The 13,135-nt window shown below is 37.4% G+C and overlaps 3 protein-coding genes and 1 long non-coding RNA gene across 11 annotated transcripts in view; 2 read left to right on the plus strand and 2 right to left on the minus strand.

Moving 5' to 3' along the window:
* Positions 1-270: 270 nt before the first annotated feature.
* On the minus strand, positions 271-2,996 carry LOC143144331 (periodic tryptophan protein 1 homolog). Its single transcript, XM_076306632.1, has 11 exons — positions 2,813-2,996; positions 2,568-2,626; positions 2,367-2,491; positions 2,118-2,294; positions 1,901-2,008; positions 1,664-1,838; positions 1,436-1,594; positions 1,247-1,355; positions 1,070-1,160; positions 753-989; positions 271-682 (listed from the first exon to the last, which is right to left on the minus strand). Exons 1-11 carry the CDS (start codon positions 2,873-2,875, stop codon positions 531-533), a joined length of 1,455 nt encoding a protein of 484 aa, XP_076162747.1. The 5' UTR covers positions 2,876-2,996; the 3' UTR covers positions 271-530.
* A 186-nt stretch (positions 2,997-3,182) lies between these two features.
* LOC143144688 (PAT complex subunit Asterix) lies at positions 3,183-4,664 on the plus strand. The gene is made up of 3 exons (XM_076307339.1): positions 3,183-3,948; positions 4,021-4,161; positions 4,299-4,664. The coding sequence occupies exon 3, from the start codon at positions 4,308-4,310 to the stop codon at positions 4,638-4,640; it is 333 nt and encodes a 110-aa protein (XP_076163454.1). The 5' UTR covers positions 3,183-3,948; positions 4,021-4,161; positions 4,299-4,307; the 3' UTR covers positions 4,641-4,664.
* Positions 4,665-4,779: 115 nt separating this feature from the next.
* The window catches only part of Inae (inactivation no afterpotential E), a 120,390-nt gene continuing 112,034 nt past the window's right edge, over positions 4,780-13,135 (minus strand). For 3 of the 5 annotated variants that reach the window (XM_076307335.1, XM_076307333.1, XM_076307334.1), the window contains 4 exons: positions 10,622-10,971; positions 9,591-9,935; positions 6,464-6,638; positions 4,780-6,284 (listed from right to left, as the gene is read on the minus strand). In XM_076307335.1, coding sequence (XP_076163450.1) covers positions 6,006-6,284; positions 6,464-6,638; positions 9,591-9,935; positions 10,622-10,971 — 1,149 coding nt within the window. In that variant the 3' untranslated portion in view covers positions 4,780-6,005. Of the gene's footprint in view, positions 6,304-6,384; positions 6,639-9,590; positions 9,936-10,621; positions 10,972-13,135 lie in introns of all 5 variants that reach the window. The other 2 variants (XR_012991484.1, XM_076307336.1) reach the window with 2 other exon arrangements.
* LOC143144691 (uncharacterized) lies at positions 5,372-9,188 on the plus strand. Of its 4 annotated transcripts, none has more exons than XR_012991487.1 (5): positions 5,372-7,698; positions 7,773-7,825; positions 7,884-7,990; positions 8,070-8,150; positions 8,251-9,188. It is a non-coding gene; the product is annotated as an uncharacterized LOC143144691 (long non-coding RNA). The 4 variants fall into 4 exon arrangements; XR_012991488.1 differs by having other exon boundaries at positions 7,884-7,967; XR_012991490.1 differs by lacking the exon at positions 8,251-9,188 and having other exon boundaries at positions 5,372-7,703; positions 7,773-7,967; positions 8,070-8,113.

Consider the following 13,135-nt stretch of genomic DNA (forward strand, 5'->3'; position numbering starts at 1 on the left):
AAAATATATTTTTCAATTGTAGCAGAATATTGCTTCAAGACAGTTTGTTCTAAAAAATGATTCTTTAACAATATACGATCTGAAAATTCATCTTTTTTACTATAACACATATTTAATAGTGAATCGTTCAAAATATTTTAAATAATTTATTAATTTCGCATATTTGCATGGTATTGAATCGACGCAAATAAAAATTGTACCTTTATTGCCTTCACAGTATAAGAATGTGTTGAACAAAATTGAATTGGATTTGTGTGTGTGTTGTAAATTATTAGAACAGAATTAATATGTTGTACAGATTGTAAAACTTTCGAAAAATACTGTTGGGATTAACATTATATTATTACAAGGATAAAGAATAAATTAAATGTTTTAAGAAGAAAAACTAAAAATTTTCGTCCAACCTTCCTTATATGTTCCTTTCTCATAGTTTATTTATATCAATTAATGTACATGTAAAAAGTAATAAAACAAGAGTACCTCCGATTTGTAGGCTTCATAGAATTCATCATCAATATAGTTCATTTTGATTATATCCGTTTATTTCTTTTTTTCTTTTTAAATACTGCATTATGCTTGTCAACATTATTGAGAATCATCGATTCCACATTTTCAGTTACCTCCATCATTTCTTCTTCATTATTATTTTTTAATATTTTTCTGTGTTCGAATCTCTCACGTACTAGTTAAAAAAATATTACGTTAAACAAAAATGCAAATAATTATCTACTCATGTATTATATATAACTTACCTTCTGCTATTTTCGAAAAATTTAATACTCTATGGTTGCATGACTTGTTATCACCGCCGACAATGAATACGAAAGGATCATCTGGATTTGATGCGAGACATTGTAAAGCACCAAGATTACTTTTCTTTTCCCAAACAAGACATGGATCTGTATGATTAATGATATCCCATACTTTCATAATACCATCATTTGCAGAGGTAACAAGGAAGCCGGAACATGATGAACTCATAGATAAGCCTAAAATTATAATATAATACATCCATCTGTAATTTGTATTTATACAATTTTATTCACCTTTAAATATCATATATATTTACCTGTAACTTCCTTTGTGTGAGCTTGTACAGTCCAAATTGATTCATTTTGTCTAACATCAAAGTATTGTATGTATCCATTATCTGTACTCGCCTATAACAAAATTTACAGTTTCCATAATTTTAAAAATAAATATTATGTTGTTATGAATCTAATTTGAATATATTCAGTACACTTACTATGCAATAATTTGCATCAAAACAGTTCCACAAGACTCTTTCTACTTCTCCTAGTGCTTCCCAAGATTTTGTAATTGTTTTATCTCTGCAGTCAAATAATCTCACTATTCTAGAAAAACAATTAAATATATCAATACTTGAAATATTATTACAAAACGTTGTTTATCGATTAAAAATTAATGGACATACTTATCTGCACACCCTGACAATAATTGATGAGTTTCTGTTGGATGCCATTTTATAGACTGAATTTTTTCATTGAAGCAAGCAAACTTGTTGACAGGAGTAGCATTTTCTAAATCCCATAATAAAATTGTTTGATCAACCGATCCACTAGCAAGTACATGTCTGAAAAAAAATTTGGGCTTTAAGTGTCATAATTAAATTCACAATGTTTCAAGTTTAAAATATACTAACGTGTAATTTTTATTCCATGCCAAATCTAGCACAGCATTTTTATGTCCAACATGTTTTCGATTTTTTTTTTTACTCGCCTTACAACCAAGTTTATAGGCTGATTCTAAACAATCTATTAAATCTAGATCCCATACTTCTATTATGGGAGTCATATTACCAATTGCGCATAAATTACCTATAATAAAATAAGTTTATATTTCAAATTCCATTACTGTGTAATAAATATTTTATAGTTACCTGGTTTTACATCTGCAGGATCAAAGTTTAGCCACTCTATACAAAGTGGAAACGATGGTAGCAATATATCATGATGACAATAAAATGAACCTTCTGCTTCATTGTAAACTGGAAATAATTTAAAAATGTATTTTACAGACATTAAAATTCCTGAAGATAAAAAAAACTTTAAGCGATAAAATTTCTTCTATAAAAAAATTATAATTTATGCACAAACCAAATATTTCCAATGTACTAGCATCTCCTTCAACATGTCCTATTAACACCAAATTGTCATCACTTTTTATACCATCATCTTCGTTCTCAGAATCATTCTCATCTTTTGTCACTAATGGATCTTTGCCATCTTTCTCAAAAGTTGCAATATTACCAATATTGCAATGTATGTCACCAGCTAGATAGTAGAACACACATTAGGAAAAATTTCTCTTACAATTAATACGATATATATTATTATATATCCTACATTCATCGTCGTATTTATCAAAGTCATATTCGTCAGTTTGAGATTCATCAAACTGAGATTTTTTTTTATTTTTGCATTTCAAAATTTCATTGACACTTTCCTCATCGGAATCATTTTCAGCATCTCTACAATAATAAAATTGTTTCTATAATTGTCAAAATGTCTCTTATTAGATAATGGCAAATTACTGCACATACTTACTGTAATTCTGATTGTGTTTGTTTTATAATTTGCTCCAATTCCTGTGGTGTTAACTCTACCTAAGATATTAAAAATAAAGACTCAATATGTAGATTTAAATGAAAAAATCTAGAATAAGTACATTTAGACAGAATAATCATAATATTTTTTAGAAATATTTTAGGATAACTTTCAAACTCATTGTGTTTATTGAAATTAATTAATCTTTAAAATATAATTAAAATATTGAAGATTTTCAATTTAACCTTTGCGGGAGTTGTAGCTGCAACACCTTTTGCCACCCAAGTTGCACATGGTATTATATTCATTTTTACTGTATATATTTATTTTAGCGTTTATTAGTTTATTTACAACTCTCCAAAGGAACTTTAAGTACTAAACATAATGTATAAGAGCACGTGGTAAACTGTGACACCGTACATCGCACGAAACACAAACAATTTCGATTCGATGTATCGATTGCTTAAAATGTCTACCAAAGTGATTGTATGTATTGAAAGCATCAAGCTTTCCACATTACCATCATAGTAAGTTTGTAGTTGTTGTGCGATTTACACACTAGATGGTATTGTCTAAATTTTTTATATAATAATTTATGAAGTACAAATTAAATATAACGCAAATACAAACAGTGCTTTTTTATCACACGGATTGGGAACTGCGTGCTCTTTTACCATTTTCGTATCATTTTCAGTTATCGATGTGAACTAAAATAAAATATCAGTACTACTAAGTATGGGAAGTAAAACTAACGCGACGAAAATCAATAATTGATAAAATAATTATTTTAGTAGTAATAAGCATTATAGTGGATAGACCTTGAAAAATACAAATACCCACGTTGTAAAATATTAAATCGATCATTTTTTTCTTAGAATATAAAGCTACATATTATGAATAGGGATTTGAAGATGAATGGTATTTTGGAAAATTATATTAAGCTGTTATGATAATTTCTAATTTTGATAATATTCTCAACTTTATGTTGTTAAAATTTTTCGTCTGCGAAAATGAATAGAACTTATTATTATATTTTCTGAGAGTGATAGGTTTAACAGATCTACGAACGGTATATAGAAAATAGATTTTGTGTTTACTATCTTTATCGACTTTTGTTGTTCGGTTTGATATAGTTCCTAGAATAACCGTTCTAAAACGGATAGGTTGTTCCGAAACCACTGATTTTTCACAAAGTCGATACTACAGTTCGTGAGACACAACCTCTCCTGAATGTCTGAGCTTTCACATAGCTCGTCTATGGTCGTAGTCCGTATAGGTGGTTAAATAGCAGAATTATTTAAAATGTTGTAACTTTTAATAGATGCCATAAATAAATATAACGTTTAGGCATATTAAACATATTAATTGTGTTAAAAACAAAGTAAGTATAGTGCAATCTTAAATTATTATAAATATAAGCAAAATTAAAAATCACTATAGACAACATTTTCAGGTATCCCTGAATTTATCGTAACTGTCGAAATTCTATCTGAAGTTGGGCATTAACAGTGTAATTGGAGAAACAGTAATCAATTGTTTAATTCTTATTATAAAATATTAATTGTTATCAAAGGAATTTGTACTGTTTACATTCGTAAGTATATTGTTACATATTTACATTATTATCATTTAATATTATACATAATTGTATAACCTTGAAATGATTCTATTAAAGATTCTAGTAAATTATGTAAGATTTTTGAAAGTATAGTAATCGTATATAAATTTCAGTTTTATAAAATGAATAACTCAGCGGATCCTAGACGTCCAGAACGAGAAGTTCGTTACAAACCTGCTGCATCAAGCAGTCAAGCACAACCAGGCGACTATTCGGCACCAGATTATATGAACATATTAGGAATGATCTTTAGTATGTGTGGCTTGATGATGAGGTTGAAATGGTGTGCATGGGTTGCATTATATTGTTCTTGTATTAGTTTTGCTAATTCTAAAGTAAGCGACGATACGAAGCAAATTCTTAGTAGTTTTATGCTGTCCATATCGGCAGTTGTAATGTCGTACTTACAAAATCCACAGCCTATGACTCCACCGTGGGCATCGGCGATGCAATAAAGGTATTTTACAATTTTTATGACATTTAACGACTACTGATTATTTAATGCGCCTCTTGAAACATTTATTCCGTGTAACTGATGTAATAGACACAGAACTTTGACATTTATGACAAAGGGGTTCAAAGAAGTAGAGAAAATTAGCTAGCAATTAAATTCATCTTTTTATTTCTTAAAAAGTATTGTACTTTATTACATTAAATGAACTTTTTTGCTATGTATCACTTTTTTCTAATTATATTCTACAAATATCACTTACAATAAGTCCATTATTATATTTTCTAAGTGCATATATTTACTAGAGTTAAACGGATCAGGTATATTCTTTCTACTTTTTACATAAATACAGTGATTTTAAAGTTTCCACTATTTAGAGACTGTTAATAAAAATGATACTTTGTCGTTCGTTCTTTGTTACGCAATTGCCTCCTTTCTATTATATAATTTAAGTTTTCAGTCCCATTTTTGCATTTACTAAAACTTTGGGAAAAAAGTAATTGTAATTATTTCAAATTATGAAAAAAGCAATTGAATTTCTTTAAGTAAAAAATTAATGTCAAATAATATAGCAAAATTATACGCGGATGATTACAAAGGGTAGATTGAAATAAGACTAGTTTTTCTTGTATTTTTGTTGATTCTGTTAAAAAACTGTACAAAATGTATCGTTCAAAATTCTCGTATTAAACGATATCTATGCGGAGTAGGCCAGTGAAACTTTCGTGCAATGTTCATACGTTTTCATCGCGCTACAATAAACGGTAATTACAGACGAGAGGTCTAATAGAAAAATTGATTTTTTTTTTTTCAGCAAGGCATTTCGATTCAAATTAACCATCATCCGTGTCGTACGTTACTTTTTTTCTTGCTAATTTCCTATTCGCCCATTGTGTATTTTTAATTTATACACGATCGGGTCTATGTAGACCGTATTATGATCTTTCGGTTGGCAAACATGTTTTCTGAATCAGAAAATACTTTGTTTCGTCGAAGAAGTTACTGTACAGAGACAGAAAAGAGTTCTACGATAAAACTTGAGTATTCCGCATTATTCAAATTCGACTATCTACACCTTACACGAGGAATTTCACAGGATGAAATTACCTTTTACCTTTTACGCTTAATGTTCGTCTAACCTTAAACTACGAATTTATCGAATGTGCATAAACTTCAGCGAAAGATCGTATAAAAAGAGGCTACAATACGTGGCCCCTTAATTTTAGAATATCTCGAAAGTATCATCCGTTTCGAAACTTGCGAAAACGATTCTGAACGATCACACGAAAATGTGATATTGGCACAGATATCTAACAGTTATTTTACATCTATCTTGCCTCTGGTCCCCGGTCGGTCCAACTTCTCGTTATTAAACGCTACTTTCACCTCGACCGACCAGCGTGATCGGGTATACGTACTTCTTTCGTTTTGCACTAAAGAAAGGTGAACTATGTTGTCCGTGCGTCGGTGTTGGCGAGAGTCCACGTAAAAGAGGTAACGAAGCGTCACCGCTCATCCCGGTCGCGTCGAATTTCTTCTTCCATTCTGCTCCTAGATCGGTAGCCGGCGCCATCAGGCCTTTACACTCCGGGGAACTTCTCACGCTGAGGAACACGTCGTTACTGCTGTCGCGTTGCCCGGAAGAACCCTGACATACCGATTGATTTCTTACATTACGCGCATAAAAGTTTCTCAAAGTACCTAATAAACTCTATAGGTTTTCTGTCATTTTCAGGGTTATGTGTTACCATCGTAAACGGTTAAAGCTGTACAGTGGAACATCTATACGAGTGTACAGTGGGTAATATTTGATAAATAATGTTACACCTTTGCCTCGTAAAAGTCCAAGCTGGAACCGTTCGTCTCGTTTTCCTCCTCGGCGTAACCTGCCTGAGCTTGATTCAACGCGTGAGACGTTCCAGAGGAATGAGAAGAGGCGTGGGACGAAGAGTTCTCCGACAAATCGTCCCTGCAGCAGGCAGCCGTGCATACTCGTTGCTCTCTGCAATGTTTCCGCGAAGTTTGCACTCGTTATTTTACATTCGAAACAAGGGGCTGTAGAATCGATCGGTCTTTCAAGGTCGTTACCTCGAGCGTGAATTTAAACGACACTGCGGAATCAGTGACCTTGAGCGGCGAATTGATTCCGCTACGACTTGTGACACTACAGACCGAGGAAAGAATCGACTCGAGAGGTCTTTGAAGTATTTTACCGTTCAAGATACATTGTTCTTCGCATATGTAAATGTTCCTATTGTTTGTATAATGATAATAGTAACATACGATGCACGGCAAAGTATGAAACAAAAGTGGTAACAACGGTAACAAAGATCTGGGAACTTTTCAAACGATACGTGTCTTATTTACTTAAAACTAGCGAAATAACTTTCATTTGAAAGTTCACGCGAAGGTTATTTCGGTTAAACTTGAAATAACCTTCAATATTCTGTACTTTTGCATTAAAAAATGATTACTTTTTTTAGTTACTAGTTTTGTACTTTTGTACTTCCGCGTTGGAAAATCTTCGTTACTTTTTTCATTTGAAAACGATGAATAAATCGACGTTTCGGTTAATTTCGAATATTCAAATATCAAAATATTATTTTCAACGGTTGTTGGAAATCAAATTTATTCGAATCTGCGGGTGTAAGCCAATGGGTGGGAGTTTCATTTTATCGAATCTCCTCCACCCCCCGAGGCGATTCTTTCTTCGTGCAGATTGTACGTTCATATTCGATGCGACTATACAGGGTGGTCTAATAATTTCGATCACCTTGAAAGTCTCCGTTATTTTTAGAGATACGAACAAACTTTATTCGCAAAAGTTGTACGGTACGAAGGGTATCGTAATATGCCAGTAATAACTATTTTGCAGGTGGACGATTCTCGGAGATGTCAAGGTCATTTCTATTTTTTTAAACGATAACCTATACTTGGGTCAGCTAGTATAGCTGAATCTTTCGAAGATTTCAACGATCTTTGATGCAAGGTCGTTCGACGATAAACAAAGAAATAAAACAACGATTCTTGGATCGTGATGTTGCAACACGAGTCTAGGTTTCGTAAGGTCTCTTGGCAACGTTAATAATCTGAATTTACTGTTTACATTTATTACCGTTCCAATATTTTACTTTAGGTTATAACCACGTACAACGTTTACTGCAGAAACAGCGTCGAAAGATACAAATGGTACAACTTTTTTAAATAAAGTTTTTCCATGTGTCCAAAAATAACGAGGATATTCAAGGTGGTCAAAGTTAGTGGACCACCCTGTATACAGATAGGAGCCGAAAAGACGATTCCTGGATCAAGAGGAACGAACTCAGGGGAGGTAGGGGTTGGTCGTCACCAGAGGTTGGTTGCCACGGGTTTAATTATTCATTGTCCATTGTAATCTGGCGGCTGTAATTTTAACTAACGATTTATGACGCAGTTACGAGACAGTCTAGGATAGCATCAAGATCGCTGAAATATTTGTGTAACTTTATAGCCACTGTTTCCTGTTTTCGTACCGGTGAGTAATTTCTAATCGCTTTGGGTTTGTATACTGTTTTCAGCCATAGCTTGTACTCTCGGTTTTAGATTTATTTATACGAGTCTCTTTTCTTTTCTAGGTTAAAAATGGTTCGTACCCAAAAGAGAGTTCTTCCGTTTAGAATCATTTACGAATAATCGACAACAACATACTCGTAAGGATTGTCTCGCATTTTCGGAGCACCTCTGGTCTCCTGCACTGGTCGTGCTCAACGTTCGAAGGACGATTCTTGGGTCTGTTTAGACTTCATTTTAGACGCAGTCGCTTCTTCGGTACTCGATACCATGTGTTAATTATTTACATTGGAGCGATAACGAAGCACACTTCGGAAGAAAAATTCACCGTGTTCCACTTTAGAGAATTGTGCTTCGAAAATTCTGCAATATTACGCAGTACGATTTTCGATCATTGTTAATTGTAACGTTGCTCTTGACGTGCCGATAGACAACGAAGATCATCGCGAGAACGAAGTTTATACATCGCGAAGCGACGGAGAAGTAGAATTATTATAGATACATTTATATCGTCTTGTATTCTTATTATCGATTATTGTTATCCATGTCACGACTCGTAGAAATAAGCAAACAAAAATAGTACGATACGAGCTTACGTTAGGGCTTGAACGAATCAATGTTAGCCACCATGACTCATTTCGTGGATGTCGAAAACAGCCGGCTCTAGCCACCGTGACTCATTTTGTGGATGTCAGTATAGCCTCTAGCTACCGTGACTCACTCTATGGATGTCGAATAGAGACTCTAGCTACCGTAACTCATTCTATGGATGTCGGATAGAGCCTCTAGCTACTGTGACTCACTCTATGGATGTCGAATAGAGCCTCTAGCTACCGTGACTCATTCTACGGATGTCGTATAGAGCCTCTAGCTACTGTAACTCATACTGTGGAGGTCAAATATAGCCTCTAGCTACCGTGACTCATTCTACGGATGTCGTATAGAGCCTCTAGCTACTGTAACTCATACTGTGGAGGTCAAATATAGCCTCTAGCTACCGTGATTCATTCTACGGATGTCGTATAGAGCCTCTAGCTACTGTAACTCATACTGTGGAGGTCAAATATAGCCTCTAGCTACCGTGACTCATTCTGTGGATGTCAAATATAGCCTCTAGCTACCGTGACTCATTCTGTGGATATCATATATAGCCAGTTCTAACCACAGTGACTCATTTTATGGATACCGAATGTATCCACCGCTAGCCACAGTGACTCGTTCCGTGGACGGCGGTATACAATCGGCATTGTATCTCATTTCGTGAATGCCAGATGGCGCTAGACGCGAAATGGTTAAATGCACGCGCGCCTGGAACGATAACCGAAAACCCAGGAATGTAAAAAGTAAACGAATTCGAATCCTCCGGGCAACCATCCCCGATCTCCGTTACTGTTAGATCGAATACCTTCGGACGGTGACCGAGTCCCGTCTCCTCGGTACTGGCGGCGGAAGACCAGCGGTCAAGCTCTTGGCGCTCTCGTAACTCGCCTCGCTATTCCCGCTGCTCGTGTTACTGCCGTTGTTCCCCTCCCTGAGGAAGTAGTTCTTCGCCGAGAGCATGGCAAAGTGAAGGTTGTTCTTCAAGTCGTCCGCCGCCGTTGACAAGTTTCCCGAAATCTTCGGGGTGCGCCTCATCGGTCTCGGTGGTGGTACCGGCGATGGAGGACTGCTCGACGCCTCCGAAAGCGTCTCCGGCGTCGCGAGCGGCGCCGTTCGCGCGTTGTCGTCCCAGTCGCACCGTCGACTCGACCTTGGCACCAAAAATCAACCTTTCAGACGGTTCGCGGAACCCCGATTGACCGTAGGGTTTCGACGGCGGGCTCGGAGAAAACACCGCAGCCGGGGGGAGCAACGGCCTGTGACGCGATACCGTGGCTAACACGTGAGCGCAAAACACGACACTGGTTCGCAGAAACGAAGCGGACAGAAGCGGATAGAGCTGCAGACCCTCATCGACGCATCGAATTTCAACGGTACCGGCGTAACTCGATGGCGTTGCGGCAGTGCAAACGATTCTGTCAACGTGCGCGACTGTCAAAAGCGGTGATACAGAACGTGAGGTAAGCGATCAATGTGAACGTGACATGAGGTTCTTCGAACGATATACGAGGAACGATACGTCCGACATCTCGGACGATCGAGAACGATATTACGAACATCCACGAAATAACGTACGAACGCCTCTCTCGAAGTGTCTCCTATCAGAGCTTGAAAATCTCGTGTTTTCTTTCAGCGCTAAACAAAAATCGTCCCGATACCAGCGATACGAAAATCTTTGAAAATTCCTCGGACCCCCTAATTTCCATCACGCAAAAGCTACGTATGGTCGGGGCCGTCCATCGGGGCGTCAGACCCACGGTTCAGGGACCGCGGACCCACGGGTTCGTCGTCCAGACTCACGCGCAGACACGGTCGTACAATTTGCTCTATTCTTACAATTTGCATTCGTCGGTCCTAGGTGTGTTGAGCAACTCGCTGGCCAGGCTGACGTACTCCCACGGGATCCCCCTGGAGTCGACGCTCAGCTCACGGCCAACCTGGGGGAACTCCGACGGGCTCTGTAACGACGTGAAGCTAGTCTCCAGGCAGAGTTTGTGCGGCGGTGTGCCGGCCAGGTTGCTGGGATGCGATTTTACGGGGCTGGACGACGACAGCAACGCTCTCATTTCCTGTTCGATCTCCATCTCCTGGATCTCGACCACCTCCCGCGCCTCCGACGCCTCCGTGGACGACGCGTGACCGGAAACCAACCTCTGCGGCTTCGCCGGTCCCAGGGTCGTTACAACCTGACATTACACATCCACACGCGTTTTTTTTTTCCATGTAGTCGTTCTCACCGATCCTCCGGCGATCTCGGTTCACGGTTAAATCGCCCCCGTTAAATCGTTCGACATCGAGGTGAGAACGAAACTCGGGGTGAGAAATCAAATTGTAAATTTCTTTTTTCTATTTTTTTCGATGGCAAAAGCGAACTCGAGCGCGTCGATGGTTATACGCTCGATGGGGATCGGTCGTCGATTTTAATCGGTTTCATCGAGCAACCGAATATTCGATTATGCGGTTGGCGCGCGATCGTTTAGCATCCAGGTGTACGAATAATTCTGTTACGGGCGATCGAGCAACAACGTTCGCCGAAAAACAACGACGGTTAATAGAATACACGGTACGGTGAAATTAGATAGAGACGGAATCGATAACTCCTCCGCTCGAACGACCAAAGTAACGCGTTAAATCGCCATTTCAAGGAGCGAGGCAACCTTCTCGACTCTAACGCGCTCTTTCGTTTCGCGACTCGAAGTCTTTGGACAGAACGTATCCCGAATTGAACTCGTGTGTTTGATTTTACGAGCCAACGAGAGGAACGGGGAAATTATAGGAGCGTCGAGTCGAAACTATTCCAAGAGCTGTGATTGTAGAATGATAACATGTACGAAATATTTGTACACGGTGAATAATGTGTACAATGTATTTGTACTTTTATCTTTTCTTTCTTTACTACCTTGTGGCAAAGTTACGCTATTAATAACCATAAAGAATTATTATTATTATCGTTATTATTGTACGAGATCGCGATGGGTCGAGAGAGACCCGAAGAACGCACCAACGTCGAAGAACTTGTTCACGGAAATTTAGCAACGATCAAATCATATGTATCGCGTTCGATGTGATTATTATCGTCGAGGAATTGCTCTCGATAAATTCCACAAATTGTACAAACGAGAAAACGTACGTGATTGAAAAAAATTAATGAAATTTCGAATCTTTTTGATCGCGAGTGCCCGCAAATTTTGCTCGTCCGTTTCCAACGGAAAAAGCAGTAAATTCCGATGATATTGATTCAGCTGTTTACACAAACGTGTTAAATATTTAAGTTCGATCGCACGTACACCTAGGTACTAATTGGTCGCTAGATTGATACAGCGGAGCCAAATGTGATCGTTGCGTTTCTCGATGACTTTCGAGGGTCAAACGGATAATCGAATATCCAGAAATCTCAATTCTCGATTGAAATTTTCAAGACTTTCGGGGCTCCGTTTCCCATGTGCATTTAACGTTAACGTTCGAAATCTAGGTTTCTGGGTACCGGTTTCTCGCTCGCTCGTTTCGCGTTAATGCTCGAGGGGGTTATTGAACATTTTCGACCGTGGCTTCGCGGATTCCGTTCGCGTAGATGACTAGTATAATACGGAGGGAGGAAAAAAAGAAAACAAGAACGATGTACGCAAAATACGTCGTTAATTGGAACGCGAGCGTAGATTCGAGGATCTTCTCGTGGAAGAATAACTTGGATCCGTTGATGTATTCACGGTTCCATAAATTACGCATCGCGTTACGGACGTGGAGCGTGTACAGGGTGATTCGAAAATACCCGTTCTATGTTTCAGAGGGTGAATTTATTTACCAAGACGAGTGAAAAATGTTCTACAAACGTGTATGTTGTATGTGCCTTGGTTTTCGATTTGTGGACCGTCGAAGAAAACGTTCAAAGTGAAAGAAAAAGATTTCTTTTTATACTAAACATTTACTTCCATTGTTCACAACTCGAAAACTGAGGTATATAAGACGTATGTTCACAGTAGATTTTTACCCAATTTAGTGCATAGATTTCCCCTTTGAAGCCAAAAAATATTTTTTATACTAAATATTTTTTTCGATCGTTCACAACTCGAAAACTAAGATATGTAAGACCTATGTTCACAGTAGATTTTTACCAAGTTTAGTGCACAGATTTCCCCTCTGAAGCTAAAAAATATCGTTTTTTTACACTAAACATTTTCTTCGATCACTCATAATTCGAAAACTAAGATATACAACGATAAAGATATATAAGATGCAAGACGTACGTTCACAGTAGATATTTACCCACTTTACTGCACAAATTTCCCCTCTGAAGCCCAAAAATATTATTTTCTTTTACACTAAACATTTTCTTCGATCGTCCACAACTCG

The sequence above is a fragment of the Ptiloglossa arizonensis genome, chromosome 3 (genome assembly GCF_051014685.1).
Source record: "Ptiloglossa arizonensis isolate GNS036 chromosome 3, iyPtiAriz1_principal, whole genome shotgun sequence".
NCBI classification, from domain to species: domain Eukaryota; kingdom Metazoa; phylum Arthropoda; class Insecta; order Hymenoptera; family Colletidae; genus Ptiloglossa; species Ptiloglossa arizonensis.